Source organism: Zosterops lateralis, assembly GCF_965231275.1.
Source record: "Zosterops lateralis genome assembly, chromosome: 18".
NCBI classification, from domain to species: Eukaryota; Metazoa; Chordata; class Aves; order Passeriformes; family Zosteropidae; genus Zosterops; species Zosterops lateralis.
The window spans coordinates 8,597,098-8,621,517 of NC_139778.1; the positions used below are offsets into that span (position 1 = coordinate 8,597,098).

At 40.5% G+C, this 24,420-nt stretch overlaps 2 protein-coding genes across 4 annotated transcripts in view; one reads left to right on the top strand and one right to left on the bottom strand.

Annotated features, from left to right (window-relative positions):
- CEP95 (centrosomal protein 95) lies at positions 1 to 16,251 on the top strand. 3 transcript variants are annotated; one of them, XM_083874591.1, is made up of 22 exons: positions 1 to 73; positions 1,182 to 1,310; positions 1,678 to 1,785; positions 2,666 to 2,776; positions 3,194 to 3,302; positions 3,720 to 3,829; positions 4,577 to 4,711; positions 5,179 to 5,378; positions 5,787 to 5,856; positions 6,475 to 6,566; positions 7,692 to 7,789; positions 8,102 to 8,228; positions 8,413 to 8,527; positions 8,892 to 9,055; positions 9,333 to 9,425; positions 9,815 to 9,965; positions 11,070 to 11,230; positions 11,664 to 11,738; positions 12,182 to 12,334; positions 13,340 to 13,486; positions 13,574 to 13,645; positions 13,718 to 16,251. In XM_083874591.1, exons 1-22 carry the CDS (start codon positions 52 to 54, stop codon positions 13,892 to 13,894), a joined length of 2,619 nt encoding a protein of 872 aa, XP_083730717.1. In that variant the 5' UTR covers positions 1 to 51; the 3' UTR covers positions 13,895 to 16,251. The 3 variants fall into 3 exon arrangements, with proteins under 3 accessions (XP_083730717.1, XP_083730718.1, XP_083730719.1); XM_083874592.1 differs by having other exon boundaries at positions 8,105 to 8,228; XM_083874593.1 differs by having other exon boundaries at positions 6,523 to 6,566.
- A 46-nt stretch (positions 16,252 to 16,297) lies between these two features.
- The window catches only part of SMURF2 (SMAD specific E3 ubiquitin protein ligase 2), a 58,714-nt gene continuing 50,591 nt past the window's right edge, over positions 16,298 to 24,420 (bottom strand). The window contains exons 13-19 of the mRNA XM_083874594.1: positions 23,788 to 23,902; positions 23,180 to 23,358; positions 22,622 to 22,759; positions 22,276 to 22,396; positions 20,735 to 20,936; positions 19,696 to 19,771; positions 16,298 to 19,357 (exon numbers count right to left, since the gene is read on the bottom strand). Coding sequence (XP_083730720.1) covers positions 19,258 to 19,357; positions 19,696 to 19,771; positions 20,735 to 20,936; positions 22,276 to 22,396; positions 22,622 to 22,759; positions 23,180 to 23,358; positions 23,788 to 23,902 — 931 coding nt within the window. The 3' untranslated portion in view covers positions 16,298 to 19,257. The remainder of the gene's footprint in view (positions 19,358 to 19,695; positions 19,772 to 20,734; positions 20,937 to 22,275; positions 22,397 to 22,621; positions 22,760 to 23,179; positions 23,359 to 23,787; positions 23,903 to 24,420) is intronic.

Below are 24,420 nucleotides of genomic sequence, written 5' to 3' on the forward strand. Positions count from 1 at the left end.
CGCAGGCCGCGGTTTAAATGGCGGGGACGGGCGCGGGCCGTTGGTGCCGCTATGGGCAGCGCTGAGGGCACAGGTAGGGCTGGGCCCGGCCCAGAGGGCTCCTACCGCGGCTCGCTGGGGCCCGGCCCGGCGGGGCCGTTGGTCAGGCGGGTCCTGCTCCCGTGGGAGGCGAGCCAGAGAGCTTCCTTCTCCCTCATCACCTCCCGGCTGCTCGCATCGCTGCCACCATTTTATTCAGCTCTTTAAAGCTGTCGTTTTCTTGTGTTACGGCTTTTTAAGCTCTTTACGTTTGCCTCCCCCTAACCCTCTTTTGTCTTTGTTCCTTTCCTGGCGGCACTTTTAATAAAGCTACAGATGAACAGCAATTCAACAGCCTGAAATGCTGGAGATGCTACTTTAATCTTTCATGCATCTGAAAATTAAAATAAAGTGATGTCTGGAACTGATGGAGGAGTAGAGAACCGGACAAGTAACGCTCCTGTGTACAGAAGACTGAAAACTGTACAAATTAGTTTCTGTTGTAGTAATTCTATACCTTTTCCTTCCAAAGGTGACTTATGCCTTCTCTAGTAAATTGAAGTAATTAATACTTGTTAAAATACGTGTCCTTGAAGGCATTTTTAACTCAGGACTCAAAGTTTGGGGAAAATTAGGATATTAATGCACAGCTCATTGTGCTCAATGGAGTACTCAGTGTGGCCACCTCTGTATTCCTCTAATCCTTAAATAATTAATTAATAAGTGCTCATTTCATGAGCACTATTTACATTAGCAGTGATGTCATTGCCTAAGATTATTAGAGAGTCTGGGTTTGTATGAGAAGCTCATGTTTTCCAAAAAAGTACCTGTCATTTCTGATCATTCATAAATGGTGTATCAAAGCTTGGTTTGTTAAGGTTTGGGGATCCTGGCTGTGAGACCAGATTCAAGTTTGTGTTTCATTACATGGAAAGAAAAAATTAACCTGCCCAGCCTGTGACACTTCAAGTGCCTTTCACCTCCCAAGTCCAGATGGGCTATGATTGCACTTGAACAATGTTTAATATTTCGGATGGATGGGACAGCCCCCTGGGTTTGACCACCTCTGGTGGAGTCAAAGACACTTACAGAGGTTCCCTTTCACTGTAAATAACCAGGTCTTTGTCTTTCAGTTCTGACAATAATGTTTTTCTTCGAAATAGATTGGGTTGATGTTGCCAATGATCTTTTAAGGACCTGTCGCATAAACCAGCACATAAAGCATCTCTCAGAATGTGGTGCTGGTGTGTTTGTTCATCTTTATGAGTCAATCTTAGGAGAAGAAGTACCAGGTAGGAATGATAATTGCTAAATCTGTTTTTTATTATTGTCTCTGTATATTTTGTAGCTAAATAAAATTGCAACTTGTAAAACTTACTACACATGTAGGGATTTAAAATATTTGTGTCCTTCCAAAGACAAAAATAGAAGATTGTCATTCTTTAAGAAGATTTAAGTAATATTAGCCAATTTTATTTTACCTTTGGACTGCTAAGAATGGCAGCTATGGGGATAGCCACAACAAAACTACTGTAAACTAGGCCTTGAAAGCCATCTGTGGTACTGAACAGATATTAACTTGTAAGCAGAAGTCAAAGTAGTTTCATTAAGGTACTTGCAACAAGCTATCCACTAAAATCTACTATTTCTTTTAAATAGATTTCATTGCTACTCCCAGAAGCCAAGAAGATGATGCACACAATGTACAAGCAATAATAGATTCCCTGGCACTGGATTATTTGCAAGTCAGCTTGTCTCACATCACAGGTAAGTGCTTGGTTTAATGAGACAAACACAGCTGAATGTGTGTGGTTTAATTTGATCACTTAAGGAACCAGGTGTTACACAATTTGCTTTCATGCTTGCATGGAATATCTTCTTACGGTGGAGGATGTCATCAGAACACTGACCCATTGCCTTGAACATCAGGTTATAGATTGAAAGAGCAGGCAGAGAATAAATAAGGGAAAGGAATGTTAAAGTTAACATCCAGCCATTCTTCATTTGGCTGCCACAGTGTTCCCTGAAATCTGTTGCTGGCTCAGGCTTAGACACTGGGTTTTAAGACATGACCCTGGAGTTTCAAATGTGTTACTATATTTTTAAAAGTTAGTGAGTAAAGAGTTGAACTGTGTTATTTGTTATTTGTACAGAAATAATGGCTTTCCCTGAGTATTCCTGTGTGTGGCCTCACACAGCATAACCTGCAAAGAATGAAAACTGCTTGATAATAAGTCACTGTGACTTGGTGCCTGTACACAGTGGCTGGTGTTTGCAATCCTACTGCCACTCCACAGATTGCTTCATGTTATAGTTTTATGAATTAGAAAAATACTAAATACCAATTGTTCCTGAAAATATCCCAGAATATTTATTTTGTGGGTGTGGAAGCAGTTGCTGCATCAATAAACTTTCACTTATTAGAACTGAAAAGATGTAAATATAGAACACTTAAAATGTACTTTAAACTTACCTATATAGATGAGTTTATAGATAAGCTTACCTTTATAAATAAGTGACCAGGTATCTTCTGAGATGACACTTTTACAAGAATTTCCAAGCACTCTTCAGCAGAAAATGCCTGCTTTTGAGAATTCTTCTTCTGTGGAGTACTAATTACTAATATGTGTCATTACCTTCTCTTAAGGTGAGAACATTGTGAAAGGAGACAAGGAATCTATCAAAAACCTCCTTGAAATATTTGATGGTTTGTTAGAGTATCTTAGAGAAGTCAGTGAAGCATCTTCTCAGACTGGAGGTGAGATGTAAACCCAAAGTGTTTCCAGTGTAGCAAAGATTTATTTGGGGCTTTTTTTGTTACTTATAACCCTGACAATGGAGAGAAGAGAAAGACAAAACTGACCCTGGGGGAGGAAATTTCAGTAGTGAAGCTGAATATTTGTATTCCTTATTTTCATAAAAGATAATAAAATAGATAATTTCCCTCAAACTTACCTAATATTTATGCTTCATTCTTGTGGCAGAAACCTACTCTAGACAATTCCTCCTTTGTTAGTTGCTTTTCACCCTCTGAGTCAGATGATTTAGGATTAGAATAAAACACTACAATGTTGATATTACACATAAACTGTTTTGGTGATATTGGAAGTAGTACCTGTTAGTTTATAGGTAGAGGTAGTTTTCCTGAAAATAATTATCTCTTGGTTATTGACAGCTGAGATAAATGCACTGTCCAGTGATGAAATTCAAATTGCATCTCAAGAGCAGGTGGAAAGCACTGCTGATCAACTTACACAACATACACTACTCTCATCAGCTGAAAGGTAAGAACAATTCTGAATATTTGCTTTCACCTAATGATTGACTGTCTTTGTGTATCTGTAGAGAAAGTAGTAGGTTTTTTGTCATATAGACACCTACTGATTACATTTGCAGGAGGAATGTGAGGTGCTCCACTGCTTGGGCTAAAATTACATCTGGGCCTTCTTTTGCCCTTGAAGAGTTGCTGATCTTGTTTCCCTTAAGTTTACTTTTTGCGTGGAATGAAACAATTTGAGAACTTTGGTGGGTTTTAAAGTCTGTATTTTAAAGATTGGTTTGTTCAGCTGAGTTCAGTTTGTGGCAGTGACTCCTGCTCTGGTTTGCCCTGTGGCAGCAGGGCCATGTCCTGCACGGCTCCTCGGCAGCTCCACCTCGTGGGCTGAGACAGGAAATATTTAATGGCTTTGTGTTCCCCTTAGGTCCCAGTCAGAATATTTTATTCTAACTTGTGATACAGATGGCTCAGAATCTACCAGTGAATTAATTAAACTTGGAGATACTGCTTATTCATTTTCCAAGAGAGAGGAAGGTGAGTTTGGGTGAGAAAAAAATTTAAGACTCTTCTGTATTAAGACTTCTAGGCTTTTTTTTTTGTTGTTGTTGTTGTTTCTTTTAAAAAGCTACTTTTCTTTCACATAAATACTGTTTTAAATCCTTACTAAAAAATCCCCAGACGACCCACAATAAGCAAATGCATCTTGCTGAAGTTTAAATTTCTGAAAGTAAATATTCCAGGTATTATTTTTCATGACTCCTACCCTACCTTACTTGGATAAAGGTTTGTTTTATGAGTTCTAATTCAATTCTATAAATGCATTTTATCTTGTTCAATCAAATAGGAGAATTCTGAAGACTTTTATCATTTGTTGCAGTGTAAGATGTATTATTTAAGACTGTAAAAAGATTAATAGGTTCATTCTTTAAGAAGACTTGTTAGGAGTGTGTGCCCCTTCAAAACTTCATAGATGGCTCTGAAATGAATAATGTGCAGATGACTTAAATGGAGCTCATTCTTATTTCCTATTTTTCTATAAGAATATTCCAATTCTTCCTATTCTTATTGATGATTCATCTCCTCAAGTAGAGGCATAAAGAAATACTATGAAGTATGAACATTTCATTGACTGGAATTACAAATAAGAATTTAACAGACTTGGAACTTTGTATGGATTCCTGACACCAAGCAATTAGCAGATATTAAAATTGTCCATCTCAACAGTTCATAGAAAGACGGTTTATAGATCTTAATTTAATCTTTTTAAACATCCACTTCTAGAATTTCAGGTGCCTGTACTGTGTCTAGCAGAAAAGGACACAGACGTAGAAGAATCTGAAAGCCCAGAGGCTCTTGCAGCATTACCCAGACAGTTCTCAGAGAGTGAAAGGGGGATTGTAAAGGAAAGGGAAGATGGTGAGTATTGATTCTTCTGAAAGCTCATCCTGATTTTGATTTAGGAGTGTAGGGAACTAGGGTAGTGTGGAGGAGAGCTTTAGTCATGAATGGAAACACTTTAGTCATGTTTTTAAATAAATTATATCAGAAATGTGATATTGTAGTCTCTCAGAGTAGGCAAACCTTCATGATCTGGGCTATTTCTGCTTAACTAGAATTTGGCTTCAGCTAGGCTGTTTTTAATTGTGGTTTGTGTTCTCTTTTGTGGTTCAAAACACTAAAAAGTCCTTGTGGAAGATCCTCACATCCCAAATCATGTTCTCAAGGCTGAAAAATGTTACAGTGCTGTCCTATGCAATCCAACAAAGGTGGCAGCTCACATCAGCTTTCAAGACACTTCCCTTTATTATGTACACACAATGCACAACAAAACATATTCTGCTTTCCCAGATAACACTTCAAGTTCTTTGTATTTGCCTCTTCAGGAGAGTTGGAGTCTGTTTATGCTACTGGACCTCACCAGGGAAGTCTGAGTGCCATTGCTACAAAACTGGGGGAGCCAATCCAGCAGGCAATTCCTCTGCTGCCCCCGTTCCAGCCCTCGGATCCGGGATGGAGAGATTACCACAGCTCAGACAGGCAGGCAGCAGCTCTGGCTTGCAGTCAAGCAGTGAACATTCCTACTGTAAGGAAAAACCTACCCTTTGATTATTTCATTTTGTTTTAGTAACCAATTCTGCTTTCATTTGAAAACCTCCTTGTTTACTTGCAGAATGGGAGTAGCTGGTTCCTGAAGAACACTTTTGAGTGTGTCAGTTTATCTCAGTTCCAGGAGTTTTGGATTGTGCATTCATTCTTCATTAAGTGTCTAGAGAGGAATTTAGTTAGAGGGACGTGTTTGTTTTATACATTTATACATACACATATCCACAGTCAATGCAACTGCACAATTTACAGTAAACAATAATTATAGTGATTTTTTAATCTATCTATAAGATCAGTATTGATTCCATTTGCAGACAGACCTAATGTATGACCTTCCTGTCAGCACTCTCCTGTGAATTCATAGAACTCATCTTGCTTTTTATTTCAGATTGAAAAGTCACTTACCCAAAAATTTGATGATGATTCTGATGGTCTTCCTCCATCAAGAAAGATCCCTGGTGAGAGAAAATTTTGCATCCTCTAGGGTAACTCTTAAGTGTTATAATGTTGCGTTTATTTTTACTGGCACCACAAGAAACATTGTTTTGAATCTACTAGTGCATTTTTTTTAAATACAGCCACAAGTTCATATTTCTATCTCTGCTTTACAGAGGGGAAAAAAAAATAGGTTACTTTTAATCTATTCCCTGCACTGGAAAAAAAAGTAATCCATGTCCCCAGTTCAACTCCTTTCTTAGTTAATCCCGTTAAGATGGGCCTATACCACAGAAATCTCTTCCAGCAGATAAGTCCCATGGCTGAGCTTATTCTGAGCAGAGAACCATGGACCAAACAAGCCAGTTTCAATTCTAAGAAAAAGCTATTAACTGCTATTGTAGAAAAGGTTTAGAAGCTATTTTTTTTTCACTGCTCATTTTCTCTGTTGCCTTGGAAACACTGCTTACCTTTTTTAGTTTCCATAGCATTCCCATGACACTGAACATTGAAGGCTGGAGAAATTACCAAAATGAATGCCACAACTGGGTAACCACAGTTGCTTTGTCATTCAATTCTCTGAATAATTTGGATCCACAGGCCCTGGCTCACATTTTTTTTTTCCTTGTTGCCCATATTAGTAGGCACAGTGCCATTAAGTCACACTTACCTGTCATCTGCTTCTGCAGTGGGAGAAATGCTGGGAGGTGATGCTGAGGACAATGTGACAAAGGTATATGTTGCATCTTTATTTCTGGAATTTCAATCAATATTTTTTGATTTCTGCTTAATTTGTCTGTTATCTTGTGGCACATCTGGGCTTATTTCAAACCTGCTTTGGACTTTCTTTCCCCAGTACTCCATGAGTGATGCACTGTTGTTAGACTGTGATTATGTGCAGTCTGTGAGTCATGTCAGTTCTTAGTTCTTCCTGGAGCTGTTTGCTCCAAAATGTACAGAGCCAGCACCCACAGAGTTCTATTTATCACAGCCAACCAGTTACTGCTTATCTTGCTTTTTAATCAAAAATGTACAAAGCACAGGAGTACAGTCATGTCCTTTCTCTGAAGTGTGTCAGCATTCTAAATTAGTGATAATTTGGGGGGTTTTGGCCAATAAAACTCAGATTTACTAATTTTTTAAAGATCCATGAACTGCTTATTATATTCTCTCCTTTTTTCTTGCATTGTCCTTTGCTTTTCAAAAACTGAATAATGCAAAACCCACAAACTGATCAGGAGTTATTAATCTGCACCCATAGAAATGTGTCTGTAAAGGAAGGTTCTTTCTCTGGTAACACAATTTTGCCTTCTACAGCCACAAGAGGTACTCACAGACTTTGCTTGTTCCAATAGTTTAAACAGCTTTTACTTCTACATTATCTCTGAAACTCATTTTCCATTGGTGCTTTTCCCAGTATGTTCATGCCAAGCCCAAGTTACTCCAGTTTGAGCAGAGAAGTTACCAGGCAGAACTAAACCAGTGCAGCTAAATGGCACAAGGACAAGTCTGTTCTCTTTTGGCTTGCTGTGAACTACAGCTCAGTCTGTACTAAAGGAAATTCAGCTGATTTCCACTGCCTGGCATCAGTCTCAGGCTGATGAGGTGGAATGTGGAGATAACTCATTACCTTAACTTAGACCCTGTTCTGGTTCAGTAGTTTAGCTGTGAACTGATCTTCCATATTTTTGCTAGTCCATTTCTTTAAACATTAATTCTCTAAAAGCCCACTATCTACAGTCAGGAGCCTAGAAATATAACTATTTTTATATATCTATACTCACAGGGTTTGTGATGGTTCTATTACAGCATCTCTATTCACATGATCTATAAAACCTTCAATTACTCATTTTCCTAGGTGCCTCTGGTATGTGAGTCTTCTACATCCACCTCTTTTGGGGAAAAGCTCTCACAAACCTCAAGACCTGAATCTCAGCACCAGCCTAGAACAACAAGGCAAGTTCAGATTTTTGGTATTGAACCACACTGGCACTTTGATTTCCATGGCCAGCCAGCCCTCACCTCCCTTTTTAAATAAGATCTTTCTTTCCTTGGCTGTGTGACAGTGAAAGATTAATTTTAACAGAAAGATTTCCTGTTTCTCCTGATATACACTCATTTGGTTAAATATGCTTATAGGACTTTACACATTCTGCTTTACTTAATCCTATAAAATGTGCTTAGGCAAAAAGTGAACTGGAATTGTGTGAGATAATGCTCATCATCAAGTTTTTGGAACAGAAATGAAATCTGTCTTTTTTGCTTTAGCAGATATGAAAATTCCACCACAGATTCAGTTGAAGATTCCCACAGAACAACAAAGGAGAAGGTGCCTGAGCAAGACTTTCATGAAGTATCAGAACATGTGTCTCGCAGGCTAAATGAACTAGATTTAGTAAGTGCAATCTCTTCTTTGTTGAGCTCAGCAATGCAGCTTTAGTAATGACAGTGAAGAGAACAAGAATATCACTGCAATATGATGAAAAGGAAATCTGCAACTAACACCTGGCTTTAGTTCATTTAAACTTTAGAACTGTCTATTGAACCTGACCCCCACAAAAAAAAAATCTATCCCTTAGATGTTGAAGAGAGCTTTGGGTGAGCACACAAGAGAAGAGGAGCTGAGAGATGAGGACTGTCTGTCCCAGCACAGTGACAGTGTCATGGACTATGGCCCAAGGAGAGCTCGGAGAGGTAACAATCTTTGTGCCAGTATTGGGATGGAAACAAATGTAAAAGAAACCTTTTCATGTAAAGCTGCTACACTAAATTACAGTTAGTTACTAAGTTCTGTATTGCTAGCTCACTTCTATTTTGTCTTTGATCCAAACCTGAGCTACAGTAACCAAGTTTCTGTTTAACACTTAAACTGTGGTAAACCTTTGCCAAAAAAAAAAAAAAAAAAAAGGCAAACAGTTGCAGTAAAAAATGTATAGAAAGTGGAGGGAGGGACAGAACACAAGCTCAAAGGACTGTGGTTTGAAATGAGAGCCTAGTGACAATCCACTTCACTGATTTGTCTCAAATTAGACACTCAGTGAACGATCTTTCCCCATAGACGCATCCCGTCCAAGGCACCCAGGCAGGCCACGGTCCCTCTCTCCAGCCTCACCCTCATCTCAGCACCAGGAACAGAAACTGCGTGGTGATGTAAGAGAGCAAATAAAGACAATTCGCAGCCACCTGCGGGAAGAAAGGGATGAAAGAACAAGAAAAGCAAAGGTAGTTTTTATATTGGACCTTGTGGTAATTCCTACCAACAGTTATACTAAAACCAAGAAAACAGAACACTTTTATGTAATGAGGGCATCTGGTCCCCTTTTGTTCTCATATGCTGTTTTATCTGTAGCTTGCTGAGGAAGAGACTTAAACACCGAATTTTACAAAGAAGAGTTTAAAGTGGAAGAAGCTACTTTGACCCATGCAGCAAACAGGTTAACAAGGTGACTGTATGGACTGATTATTTCCTCTGACAAGTCCTTTTATTTTTGTTTCCTAGCTGGTCACTAAAGCTTATGAAGGTGAACTAAGAAATTTTGAAGCAAGGGAGAAGGATAGACTTTCCAAGCTCAGAGAAGCTGCCAAAGAAGTGGTAGGTGATGCACTGTGGGGATTGCTGGCTGTGTTTTGTTTGGTTGATTTTTTCCTTTTAAATTTGTCTAGATGGTCTGTCCGGACACTTTTGGATACAAAGCCTCCTTGACTTCTGGTGGCATATGTACAACACTGTACAACTGAAGTAGTAACTTACTAATATTAAGTGCTGCAGAACAGCTAAGGTTATGCAATAATGAGATTTAACCTTTATTTGAACTCTGACCTGCATTTTGTAAATTCTGGTCTTCTGGAGAATCCAATGCAATATGTCCAAGTTCTCATTCTAAAGTCTGAAAGACATTTAAGTTCTGATGGCCAAACTGTGTTCCATCAGTGTTTCCCTTCTCATACCTGTTCTCCATCTGTTTTACATCTGCTCCCAAGGAACAAAAGTACAAAGAAAGCGTCTTTCAAGAACCTCCAAAAGTGTCTCAGCCAGAGAAAGTTTATTCTAGAAAAACCACACCTCAGTATCCCAAATACAGCCAGTGGATTCCAAAACGAGGGATCATGAAGCCAAAGCAAGCAGCTCCAAGTAAGAACTGCAAAACTATACTTGGTGGAAAACTGGCATCTTTTGAAAGCATGTGTTGAACTCCAAGAATAAAGGCACCAGTCCAACATATACCAGTCAGCTGTAGCATTTTCCCTTCTTCTGACCTCTATATGTCTGGATTTTTGTTAGGGAAGATAATGCTTTAAGTAAATGTAAACCACCAGTGCAATCAAATTGTGACCCATTTGCTACTTCCTTAAAATCCCTTGGATTATTTTCAGGGCTTGTTTCCATTGCTGCTCCTCCTGTGCTTATTCCACAACAGTTTGAGCTCTCCTTTTGTTATTTTTCTGAGCATGTATCAGACTTATAATTGGGCCTGTGGCTTGAGCTGGGCCACATACAGATCACAGAGCAGGATCTGTCAGGACCCTGGACTGTGGTGTTAATGCTGCCACTGGATCTGCTGAGCAAGTGATGCTCTAGGAAAGCCAAGCTGCAAATCCCAGGCCCAGTTTTGGTAACCAGCACTTTGCATGCCTATGGATAAGATCACCAGATAATCTCCTACATACCTGGATGTTGCTCAGCTACAATGCCTTATTTTTTTCCAGTTTTTGAAGACCATATACTTGGTAAATATCCTTTTGTTTCATCTCCCCATCATCTCTTCCTGCCAGAAAGATCAAAGATGTAATGGGAATGAGCTGGTTGCAAACCAGTTTATATTGCACCTGTTTACTTGACCTGGATCTGTCATTGCCACTGCTGTGCTGACTTTATTTTAAGTTACTGCAACCAGGGAGAGAGAAAGCAATCACTGATTAGTGGTGGTCAGAACCACATGAAGAAAGAAGGGGCATACCTGTCTTAGCTGGATAGGGTGGTGGTAGGGAAATGACACCTGAGCTATAAAATCAATCCTTCAGAAAAAAACCGAAAGATTGGGATTGCTTTCTCTGCTCCTGTGCTGGCAGGATATGTCCTGCTGGGCTGAACTTGACATGGTAACAGCAGCATGGTCATTTTATACAGTGTTCAGTGTAAAATATTTCCTGACTTAGGCTGACACAGTCTGGATGAATTTACAATTAAAAATGTATTCTCCAGGAATTTATTGCTTACCTTTTCTTTATCTTACAGTGACAATAAGAGACAATGACCTCCTCTTGCAGCTCCTGGAGGAGTTTCCCCACCTGCACATTTCCCCTCGCACTCTGAATAAAATGTGGCAGCGGCAGCTTGCACAGACTGCTCACCTTAGAGCACCTTCTGCCAGACCTAGACCAAAACTCCAGGATGAAGTGAGTGTTCTCATTCTTATCTGCTAAATGTCAGCAGAGATCCCCTGACAGGGCACCTGCACACCCACAGCACAACCTGGAAGGATGTTCTCTTAAATAGCATGTATAGATTTATGTACATAGGTTCAACTTTACATTAGCTACTTGAATATTATGGTCTTTCTTTTATACTGGTTTCTCAAGTACTGCCTAGGGTAGCTATTGCTTTTTTTAAAGCATTTTGTAGTTTCCACTGCTAGTTCTGAACAGTCTTTTAGTTTAAAAGTGAGTTATGAGATGCAAAATTGATTAACTTATACACAGCAATTCTCAACCCAAACCCCAAAACACAGCAGGGGGGCAATATTTAAAGCTGCTATATAGGACAGTTTATTCTGCAGCATGATGCAAGTAATTAGCTTTTTTTTTTTTTTTTTTTTTTTTAAACCTCCAGGTTGAACAAGCCTTGAAGAAACAGGAACTGCTTGCTGCAATTATTAAGAAAGATCAAGATCACAGCAAGAGACTGGTATGTTCTTTGAAGACTATTTGTTACATAATGCAGAGATTTTACATGGAGCTATCTAGAATGCATATTCCTAGATCATGAAAGTGGCTTTTTTGTCTTATGACAACTTTATGCTTTTTGAGTAGCTGTGGTCTCAAAATGCAACATAATCTGTTTGTTGTGCAGCTACTGGGGTCATAGGAATGGAGTAGTATTATTACACTGCATTGTTGCTCTGAAAGGTAAAACAAATTCTAAAAAAGTGCAGGGAGGAGGAACTATAGGTTGTGTGCTGACTCCTCAATTCTATAGTGACATGACTTTGCTACATCAGTGGCAACTAACACTTTAACCATAACTGCAGAGCCGGGGTGTGGAGATCTTAGTAAAGGACCCTGACTAACAAAGCTCTGCCTGCAGGAGTTGGCAGTTTGGTGGTCTGACAGCTGCTGCTCTCCCTTTAGCAAGAACTCAAGCAGCGCACGTACCGCCAGCGCTGGGCCCAGAACAAGGTGACGGAGCGGCGGCAGCAGGTGGCCCGGGCCAGGAAATACTACCAGGATTACAGGGTCCAGCTCCGGGCCAAGCTGCTGCGGGCCAGGACACGGGAGGAGAAGGTGAGCATGAGGGGTCTTGCTCTGCAAAGGGGGAATTCCTGTCAGGACCCCAGTGCCGAGGTCTGGTAGTTCAATGCTACGAGTGTGGTGACCAGAGCACAGAGCCACATGAAGTGATTGATCAGTCAAGGCCAGAGATGAAACGGTTCCTTCTCTGGAAATGTGGATCCAGTGCAGGGCAAACCACTGTGAAACAAGAAAGGATGATTTATGGGGCTAAGAAGAGAGAAAGGGTGAAGTATCAGTGTGGAAAAACAGGGCTGGGTAACATGAGAAATTGGGGAAATGAGTTTTCAGAAACAGTAGGATTAAGAAGTTGTTCCTACAGTCACCATCCAAAGAAAACAATCTAAATCTTCAGTTAAGGGAACTGATCAAACAGGCAGCTTTGTTATTCAGTTATGTTTGTTAAATAAAGTGGACTTTGTGACAGATACGATCTAATTAGGGCTGGACATCAGAGTGAGAGAAAGCAAGGAGAGTTATTACACTCTGCAAGAGCAGATACACAGTTGTCACCTTTCAAAATAAAAGATGAGAAGTTTACTGCATAATCCACTGGTAGGGATTTGAGAACTGTTTGCCTCAAGCTGTGAGCTACAGCTGGTAAGTGTTCATGTGGAGAAATGGAAAGCCTGAGTCCAGGCTGGATTTCCTGCTGCTGGAAACCTGGATGAAGGTCCTGAAGTCAGACTGCAGAGTACAGGGTGGGTTGTAAATCACAGTGCATGTTCAAAGGCCCTGGCTTGCACAGTTGGGTCATCTGACTAAACTAACATGAAAAAATATTTTATCTATCAAAATTTCAGCTAAATGAGTAATACAAATCCAGCTCAGCTGTATCTGCAGCACCATTTCCAGGTACATAATTGTGCTTTTTCATGGCTGTGGCCTATCCTCATGTAAACACCATTCCATCAGGAGATAAAGCAGCTGAGAAATATAAATGTATACTTACAAGTTCCTGGAAAAAACTTTAGATGTCCTTTTTTTAATTGCTGGCAGATATTTAAAAACTTATTTGAGGAAGGCTTAGAAATTCAGAAGCAAAGACTGAGGGACCTGAGAGCTTATGCTCAAGAGAAGCGTGATGAGCAACGGAGAGAGCACCAGAATGAGCTGGAGTCTCTGGAGAACTACTACAAAGATCAGGTAAAGCTTCATCTGGATCAGGCAGATCATATTTTTCCACTTAGAAGTCTTTCTTTAGTTAGTTCAACTCACACACGTTTTGTTTAGTTTTCCATGCTAGCAGAAGCTATATCTCAAGAATTCCAAGAAATCCAAACCAGAGAGAAAGCACAAGCACAAGTAAGTATTCTTAATTTTTTCCAATTGCCTTTTCTTTTTACATGCTGTGGCTAATATCAGTATTTTCTTTAGATGCTACAAAAAACAAGAAGAGAACTGAGAGCAAAGATGGAAAAGGAAATACAGCAACTGCAGGCAGCAATCATGCACAATGATGATGACACCTTTTTTCAAGAATTAGAAGCAGACCGACTTAGATCCAGACTTCAGATAGCTTCTTTCCAGTACAGCCAAAGCCACTTCTTCTAAAACTTGGGCAAATATCACTAGTGAAGATGACCAGAGTCTTTGAGAGCTGCTATAATGGTGTGAGGCTGTTTTTCTCTCTAAAATATCTGTTCCATCATTTTGACATGTCAGGGGCATAGCTGCTGGGATCTCCACAGCACTTTTATCATCACCAATAAAGTTTCTCAATTACTTTTTACCTTCCTAGCAGGGCTGGGGTAATGTTGGGCTCTACCCAGAGGAAGCTGGGATGAAGTCAGAGTGGTTTAGTGAAGTTTTCCTGGTGGAACAGTTGGATGCTGAGGCTCCTCTGCATCTGTGCTGGGGCTGTTGCTGCTAAGCCAATCTAACATCATTAGCCAGAAATCACGGATTGGAAAGCTCACAAAGCACAAGAAAATCTCTAAAAAACACATCAGAGGTTCAGGTTTCCTGAAAAAGGCCAAGTTAGAGAATGCCTGCACTAAACCTGACATAAATAACTGGGAATTTAAATACATTAAGCAAGGGAAGACTCTTTCTTCAGTTGTGTTTGCAGTGTTGGTGTTGCTGGCTTGATAAAATATGGTGGCATATAAAATACTCTTTCTATGCACTGGGAAAAGTAATTAGAAACAGAAAACAGTGCAGCTCCTTTTAGAGATGTACATGATGAGCTTCTGGAGGATGTGAACCCTGGGAAGGAGCTGTGGACAGCATTCCTAATCTTCCACAGGGCCACAGTCACTGGTGGAGCCTCGTTACTCCATCTCCACACTGACAGAACCAGAATTAAAGAATGATTAAATATTTCACCAGTCAGCTTTTACCTTACAACTGAAGTAAGGTCTGCTTCCAGGCAGAGCAGGAGCTGACAGCAGGCTCTGCACCTTGTAGCATCTTCCAGTGCTATAAACAGTGCAGTGCCCAGCAAGAAATCCAGGTTTCACCGGCCAAACGCTGTGGAGGTGCCAAGACTGAGGGATGAGACTTAAATTGAGAACAATTACATAAAACCAAGCTGCTGCTAATGAAGTCCATTACTAATACAGCCTCCTCTGCCTCACAAAAGTGCAACTCTTAATTAGTTTATCTTGGTAGTAGAAGAGTTCTTGCTTAAAATTGCTGTGTGAGAAGTGATATAGGAATAGTGGATTTAATTGCACTGTACATACAATATTTAAAGGTTGCCATGAGGGCATATCTGTGTTGGAACTGACAACAGAGAATTCACACTCACCCACAGGAAAAATGAGCTAAACATAAAAAAATCCCCAGCATCTGAAGGAGCTTCTTTTACAGATTAAACAAACCAGCCAGCTGTTACAGTATGAAATACCTCACTGCAAAAATATAGACCCAAAACCCACCAAAACTTCTCCACAGAACCAGAAACACAAACCCTGATTGTACAAACCTTTTCAGGGAGTTGCTGTAAGCCTGGCTAACTTGAAGCCTTTAAGGGACAATATTTATCAGCTAAGTTGATGAGGGTTAGCAAGTCTTTACCAAATTTGCCTTTATTTCCCTCAAGGAAGACAGTGTAGCTTTGCTGAGTTTTGAGAGGAGACATCTGTTCCCCAATGCTGAGATAAAGTCCTTGCCAAGACATGCCAGTACCTGGGAGCCAGAAGTAAGACCTGCTGTGTTTGACTAGAACATTCAGCACACTCCTCACTGTAGGTAAAAGAATGTAGGAACTCACCAAGTTTTCAAGTATTTTCTCCTGAAACAAAGTCAAGTTACTTAAAAATGACATTGTTCCATTTTAAAGATTTAATTTAAAAAAAAACTTAAAACTTTTAAAACCATTGATGCTGTGACAGTGCAAACAGCATACAATTTATTGCTCAACTTCTGCATGGGTACATACATTAAGTACTTAAAAACCATTTTATACAGATTTATTTTTTTTTTTTGTTAAAGCTCATGTAACAGCTGGGTGAAAATACAATGATACCAACGCTAAAACACTCTGTAATAAATACAATGGAAATTATAAACTAAGAACTGTCAGTTTGTGGAGGAGTAATTACACTTGTATAAACTAATTACAACTACAGACAAAGCTCTGAGGATGTGTAGAGCCAGGAAACTACTACATAGTGTAAAGTACAACAAATGGCACCTGTTAACTGTGTGGTGCTGTTTAAAAAGATGCTACATTGAGCTGGAGGATGGTGCTGTGACAGAGGAGCAAAGCTTGAACTTCCATCAATGCACCCTTTTAAATGCACCAGGAGTTCAGTACAGATGTAGTGTTGTAGAACAGGAATTTCAAAACAGCTTGTGTGCTCTGGACTTTAGTACAACACAAAAATTTGGTACAAATAAATCAGTTTAGGGAAACTGAACCTATGTGCAAAAAAAAAAAAAAAAAAAAAAAAAAAAAATTAGAATACATACTGTACAAAGCACCATTACAAAACTCTTTACACCGAGAAATTAAATCCTCTGAAACTCAACTGTGAACTGTATATTTGAAATCTACAAAAGTCACTGTTCATAATTAAACATTCATAATGAAAAGCAACAGCATAAAACCATGATGTGACATCTCTCTAAAACAACTAAAGACTGGATAAAGTAAAACCCAGTAAGAGGGACACATTGAAATAAATATTCACATTAATCATGGGGTGAAAGTCCAAGGTTAAAATGCAATATTAGGCTTAGCACCTTTTTGAGGGGAAAGTAGCTGACATGTTCTTGAAACAAAATTTTGGAAAGGAATCAACCCTTTACCACGTTCAGATAAACATCTGACTGGGTGATGAGGTGCTTTAGTTAAAGCTCTCAGTCTTTATGAAGGTAGAAAGGCACTCAAAATACTTGGTATATTCATCCTCATCTGTCAGCTATGGAAAGTTCAATGCAGATTTGTCTAGTTTTGCCTATAATATATTAAATCTACAATATCTGTGGAAGTTAAAAAAAATTCTCAATGTCATACCAAAATGTTTGGTAGGAAAACAGATGTACTGGTAAGGCTGCTGTGAAAAATGAATGTAATTATCAGCTGATCTCAGATCTCTTTTCTGCAGAGCTCATCTCCTCCCCCCCCAAAGATGCTTTTATGACAGCAACGTGACCATAACTATGCATTCAGTAAATCCACCAGCCAGATTTTATATTTGCCATGTTCCACGATCAGGGAGGCTGCAGCCACAGCCTGGGCAAGCACAGAGGGATTAAAAAAAGAAAAATAAAAACCTCATTTCTATCAGCTCTGACACTGGGGTCTCTCCCAGTGAACAGCCACAACATCCTGTCTGTAAAACCCCTGCAGTCACTTACAGCTGGCAGGGCTGAGCAGAGGCTTTGGGCAGGGCTGGAGCTGTGGCCCAGCCACGGGCAGCACTTGGAGTGACAAACTCTGGGAAGAACCTGCTGTGCTCCCCCAGAGCTGCACAGGCACAGGGCAGCTTCCCTGGTAACAGAATTCCCTGAAACTCTGAACTGGGGAGCTCAGCATGGGTGCAAAAGCACCAGCCCTTCAACAGGAGTGCAAGAGTGTACTGAAATGAAAAGGCTCTAATGTATTTCAAACGTGGCTGTCACAGCCAGGCTCTTGCCTTTCTGTTTACAGCCCTAAGTAGCCTCATCCTGCAGCCAGCCCAGAAAGGGAAGCAAGTCCCTTGAAACAAACCTGCCAGCAACAGCTGTAAAAAAGGAAAAAAAAAAAAAAAACAAACCCAGTATGTGGATTTGGCTCACCACAGATTCTTACCACGATTCTATAAAAGTAGTCCCTTGCCCACTATTCTAACACACAACATCCAGTAGTAGTTTACTCACTGTGGCAGTCAAACTTGGCAGAGCAAAATTTAGTTCAAGCTGCACAGAACAGACAGCAAATGAGCTGGTTCCCTGTGACTTCCATGCAAACACGGAACAGCTGGTTACATCCCATCCCTTTAGCATTTTCAATACCTTTGACTTTCTTCTCATTGGCAGTGAAAAAATAGTGCAGATTTGATGATTAATTGTAACCTAAGTTACAAAAACACAACACTGATTGGAAAAAAACTGCTACTTATTCCAAATATTCTCATGGCTGAGGGGAGAATGGCACTGTCTCTGGAGCAGCCTGATTTATCCACACACCATGAGCAGACCAGACAGATTTCAACTGAGAATTTCCAAACTAACATCAAAGTTCAGTTCCCTCTACTGGTAGTGCATTTTATTCCCCTTTGAAGAGATAACCCATGCTATAAATCATATATATACTTACTTCCATCCCTACAATCAATAAATTATGTGCTCTTACAACCTCATTTCCAAAGCACATTACACATATTTCAGTCAATACACCATTTTTCCTTAGTTGTAACTTAAACCCACGTGTCATGAGCAGCTGGACAAAGATTACAACATGTTTTACCTGATAAATCTTTAGCATCAACAAATATAGAATATGATTTGGCTGCATTCAAACAAACTTTGGTTGACTGGACAGGATGGATTCTGGAACAAACTACTGACAGGCTTCTACTGGCAAAGCCCATCAGTGCTCCAACAGCTGAAAAATGCAGTGCTTCAATTTAAGGTCAAAAGCAACAAAAAATACTCTTCGACAGACTTGTTAGAAAAATGCTGTTCAAAAAAAAATTCAAAACATCTACTGTTCATTAAGAAAAGATTCTTCCACGTGTAAACACAAGGACTGTACCAAATACAGTCTGTGTCACTCCCTAGAAATTCTGCTGAAGGAATCTGATAAGTGATATAAATAGGACCCCAAAACATCATATCCAGAATTCGTGTTTGAAAAATATAAAAAAAGCCCCTGTGGCAACATTTACCTGGAATTTACATTGCAGAATATAATGGTTTACTATAAGAAAATGCAGTTAACATGTAAGTGGCTTTCATTAAAAAGATTAATGATTCTTTCAGCCAATTTTATGCAAAGTTAGAATAATCCAAAATATTTTTTTTTCAAAAATAGCAGTTATAATGCTGTTCAGTATCATACATTTAAAACAGGCTGAAACGTGACTTGTACCGACTGCTGAAGTTGTGTCTTGGTATCTGAGAATAGAAATCAGGTAGGCAAATATAATAGATTACCTCTTACAAAAATAGTAGTAGTCTTTAAGTATAGAATACTGCTTAACTGTTGAAATGTAGGAAAAGTCAGCATTCTGTATGTTCAAGATATTAGTTTTTAATAGCAGCTGAATGATCCTGTGGCAGGAACCACAGGACTTATTTTCTTGAAATAAAAAATTTAAAAAATTAAAAAAAAAAATCCAAAAGTTGTCCTTTCCCTCCCAGTGTCCTAGTGTAGAAAAGGGAAAGTTTCCTGTATTTCAAGCATTTCTTGAGTCTTGGCTGAGGGAAGGAAGGGCTTTCTGGCTGACAGGAGTATAAATAGAGTCTGGGAGAGGCTGGGAGGGTCATTCCACAGCAAAGCCACAGGTCTCCTCAATGGCCGTGAGCAGCTTCTCATAGAGCTTCTCGTAGCTCTCGTAAGCGGGAATGTCGATCCTGTTGAAGCTGGGGGGAAGCACAGACATGTTTCAGCCCTCCAACATCCCTGCCATCAGCAGTGTCATCACACAACCATCACCAACACCACAATCACCAGCTTTGTCACACCTCACTCAGCTGCAAATGATGCCAGCAAGGCTGGAGGAGGCCACGCAGCTCCATCAAATAAAAGCCACCTCCAGTATTCACACCTCGACTGCTCCCTAAAGGACAGCTTTGATTATGTCATAGGGACAGCTTTGATTATATCATAAAAGACAAAAGAAGTAAGACTGCTCCAAATACTCTGAGAGCAAATTGTTTTTTAAGCTACAGATCACAACAGAGAACTGAAAAAGCCTTACCAGGTATGAGCTTTCGGCAAATTATTAGTGCTGGCATCAATCTGGTGTATTGTGAAGAGCCGTGGGCCTGCAGCACCTGAAAACCCAGAAGAGATCTCTATTACTGTGTGGAATAACATGAAATGTCTTTGTTGCACTGCAACAACAGAGCAACTAAAATACAAAGAGAAGCTCTGCACCAAGAAAGATGAAATCATAAACAGGCAGGAAGAAACTGCAGAGTCCCAGTGGCTGTGGGATAGACTCCTCTTTGCCCACCCAGACAGCCCTGCAGTTATTTAAACCATGGAAAGGTAAGGAAAAATGCACTGATAAGGAAGAATAAATCACCCTTTTCTCACAGTGTACTGCATAATTCTAACAGTTTTTAATTTATCTTCTCTCACCCCTCTTATACAACAAAACATACATCTGTACCTGTCCTTGTTTTATAACAGGTCTTGAACAGTGGTCAATTCCACTAAAATCCCAGAGTCACAATGTCAATTCCTTATAATTTTAATTAAATTTATCTGACTATTAGAAATCTCCTTAATGTCTCTGCTAAAGAAAAAAGACTACAGCACAGCCATCCTTTAGACTTGGTGTGCATTGAAGGTGCCACAAAGGACAGAAGAGGTTACAAATGTCCCAGCCTGAGCAAAACTGGAATCGTGATCTGAGCAGCCACTAAAAATACAATTCAGAGGGTCAGTGTTTCTCATGGGGACTCTGCTGTTAAATAAGTCTGAGCTTGAGCTGTGTTAGTGCATTTCAGTCTAAAAGAACCCCCATGCAACTGATGAGGGCTTGTGCAAGTTAGGAATTAAAACCCTGGCTTCTGGAACCCCTCTAAGATCTCAGCTGATTAGAACCTCCTGCCAGAGAAGGAAGTGCAGAACCGAAACAAAAGAGCCATTTGCACCTGCATAAGAAGGCACCAGGCAAACATACAAACAAGAACTACTCGTGATTGCAATCAGAGCATTGAAAACGCTCTTTAGAAGTCACATTGCAGCCTCATTTCCAGCTGATCCCCGCGCTCCCAAGGAGGTGTTACCTTGCAGTGCCTTGAAGCCCTGCAGAGGCACCCGGGAGGAGCCGGTCACGAACTGGAGCAGCCGCGCCCTCCTCTCCTCGTCGAAGAGCTCCACGGCTTTCCAGAACCATTTCACGATGTTGCTGTCTGGGGTACAGTGTTTTAACCTGGTATTTGCCTTCCAGTCGTTAACATCAATTTTTCCCAGTCCACAAATGATGAGCTGTAAATTTAAAATACATTCATTATATTATTTCATCATTGATCACTATAAAAATGGGATTGGAGCCAAACAAATGATGAGGAAATTATTGTGAAAAATGGACAGGTTTTATACCAAAGGCAAATTATAACTTTTCCCTCATCTTAAGCAATGCAGAAATGTATCTGTCTTGGTTTTTTAATTTTACCTCTGTACACAAGGCATTTTTCAAATGGTCTCAATTCAAATTAAAAAGAACCCAAACAAGCATTTCAAGCTTACACAAAAGGGCCTTGACCTTTCAGTTAAACAGAAGCACAGATTCTGCCCCTGCATGACAGTACAGGAATAATTCACATTTGACCTCAGTATTTCTTTCAGGAGCATGGACCAGGGTGCAGTTTGGCTGGTCCAGCTCTGGACCCCAAAAGGAATCTTGTTCCTGTGATACCACACAAAACACAAACAGCCTTTCCTGACACTGAGCCTGCAATGCTCCTGAAGGGAGACCCACAATAGATCAAACAGGAATGTGATCATAATTCTGAAGACATTTTCATGACTAAGAACACTGTGGACCTTCTCCTTTCTTATTCTACAGCTGCAAAATGGTTCTGGGTTAGCAGCATGGCTGGCTCACTGCTAGGAGTGAGAATATTCAGGATAAAGGAGGAGCAATCAGTGATGTTCCAGCCCAGGGATCAGAAGCACACATGAATAATTTACCTGTGGCCTTTATACATGGCAAACCCCTCAGCTCCACAGGCTGCAATTACATTTCAGTTTAAAGGAAGCTTGGGATCTACAGATTTCCCTTCAGAGGATATTGTCTGGATGCTGATCCTGACATTCTGTAGCACACTTGTCTGTGACAGCACCTTTCCCTCTGCTGGATTTACAGGGCCAATGGAGTCTGTCAAAACTGAGCTCTGCCAAAGCCCAGGTACCTGCAACCAGCCAGGTCAGTGCACCAAGGGCTGGGAGGGGGTGACAGACTGTTCTTCTGGCAGCACTGAATTTCACACGAGGAAACTGCCCTGTGAGAACTCTGCACCAGGGCTCTGCTGGAGCAGTGACACAGCCCCAGGTGGCTGCAGGTCTTCAGAAGGCTCAATGGGGTTTGAGCTACAGGGGACAGGCTGCAGCCACTTGTGAGTTGCTGTGAGCTGCCAGCTGCAGGAACATTCCCACAGCTCTCATGGGAGGCACACACAGCCATGGTGCCCCCTGAGCTGCTCAGCCCTTGCCCTGCCCCTGCCCCAGGTCAGAGCAGAGCAGGACTGCCGGGACACGGCCGCGCTCCTGCGGCTCCCAGAGCCTCCTTACACTTGACGACACAACACAACACTGGTGCACTGACCTCTAACTCCTTCTCATCAAATGTCTTCAGCAGATGTTGTGGGATTACTTCATTAAATCCCTTCTGCAGTGCCAGGAACTGAGCTTCAATTCCTCGTAAAAACCGCCAGTTCACATAAAGTCTGCGAGCAAGTGCAAATTGGGTTTGTGGAGGATGTATTCGACTACAATAAACCTGCAGTTTATCCAGCCCCAAAACACGGCCCCACTGACAGGATTACACCAGAGCACTGCACAGTGCTGCAGCAAAACCCAACAGCACGACACTGACAATTACTTCAACAAGTAACAGTCCCTCCCCACCTTAGGATATAGAAAAAGAACCGTGGAAGAAGCAGCTGATGTACCTGACATATTCCTTTTTGTTCTCCTCTGTCACAGGGATGCTTTTGCCATTGGGTTTCAGCTCATGCTGAATGATCTCCCCATAAGCGTTGTGTTCCACACAGAACGTGTGGTCCAGGACCCCGGTGATGTCGTTCTCACTGGTGTAAAGAAAGCAGCAAATGACTGAGGGAAAACATATTCTGCAGATATATTCTACCTGACAGAAGCACAGCTTCATTTTTCAGTGGCATTTCAAAGTCCTGCATAAGGTGAACATATAGTTTTACTGTGTTCCATTTAAAAACCTTTATCAAAGTTTCAATGTTATATTTTAATAACCTGTTACAGTTAATAATAGGTAAAATTAATAAATTAGTATGAACTCCACACACCTTCCCCCCAAAGATCTGGGTAGCTTGAGCATTTTAGCCTTAAAGAAGCTGAATTGTGCAAGAAAGATATTTCTTAAATCTGCCTGAGCAGGAGATCAAAATACACCTTATTTCCAGGATTTAGGACCATTATCACATAACAGAGACAGCATTCTATCATCCTGAGGTACCCTACAGAGTACATACAGTATCCAGACTAAGCTGTTATGGAGATCAGGGTCAACCAATTCCATGTCATCCAAAGTAATTGGCTTCCCAAGCAACTGCTTGTAGAAAGGCAACGTGAAGCCCCCATCAATGTAGTGCCCATGGAACACAGCCATCCCCATGATCCGGCCCACAAAGTGGAAATAGGACAAGTGTTCCTGCAATAGAGCACAGACAAGGCCACTCAGCTAAGCAAGACCCCCACTGCTGTACATGAGACAACATTTCAACACCCACAGAAGAAGAAAAGCCCAAGCCCAAACCCTGTGCAGAGGTTTTGTTTTGTTTTCATGCATGGCACACTGAGCATTTCACTTCCAGTCCAGGAGCTTTACAAGTAACAATCAAAATAAACTGAATTTCTCCCAAAGGAATCATAAATAGACATCTGACAGAAAATTAAAAACACATTTGAGAGGCTCCTTTGATCAAAGAACAAAAAAACAAACTATCATATAATTATACAGATTCAGTGTCCAGCAGTACCAATTATCAGAATTTGGCTCCCAAGTGCTGAAGCCTGTCCAGGTGTGTGTTTGGTTTCTGGTGAGAAAACCCTGATTTGCAGCACACGGCCCCAGCCCTACCGGGTTGACGGCGGAGTCGGGGTTGATCTGCAGGGTGTAGATGTCGTCTCGGGAGTACTGGAAGAGCCCATAGTATGGATTCAGCATTTCATGGGACAACAGGTACAGCCACTCCCTAGAAAATAAAATAATTTATTGGTACTTTACAGACAAATGCATTCCTACACTAAGAATCTTTTCAAAGTAGTCAGATTTTTTAAAATCTTACTATTAAATAGAAATGTGAAGGAAGTTATCTCTGAACATGCTGAGATATGGCTAAAATCAGAATTATTTTTACTGGCTCAGTAACCACACAACACCTGATGGATTTCCAGCTTTCCAAGATTTTTCTTTAGGTTATTTATTTCCAAGAAAGTTTTTGACTGTGATTCTCTTACATCCATTACACGCTAAGACAAGACATTATGTATTCACTTGAATATAAAGATGTTGGAATCAAAGCTTTTGATATAAACCATCTTTAAGGTAATGGATATATAATTCAAATTCTAATTATGTGTTCACAAATCAGTAAATAATGGTCTGAGAATTGGGCGTGTCATTTTTTAATAAGGGAAAAATAACCTCAGAAGTTGCACACCAGCTGCTGAGTTTTAACATTTTGCTTCAAACAGCAGTGACAGTTTGCAA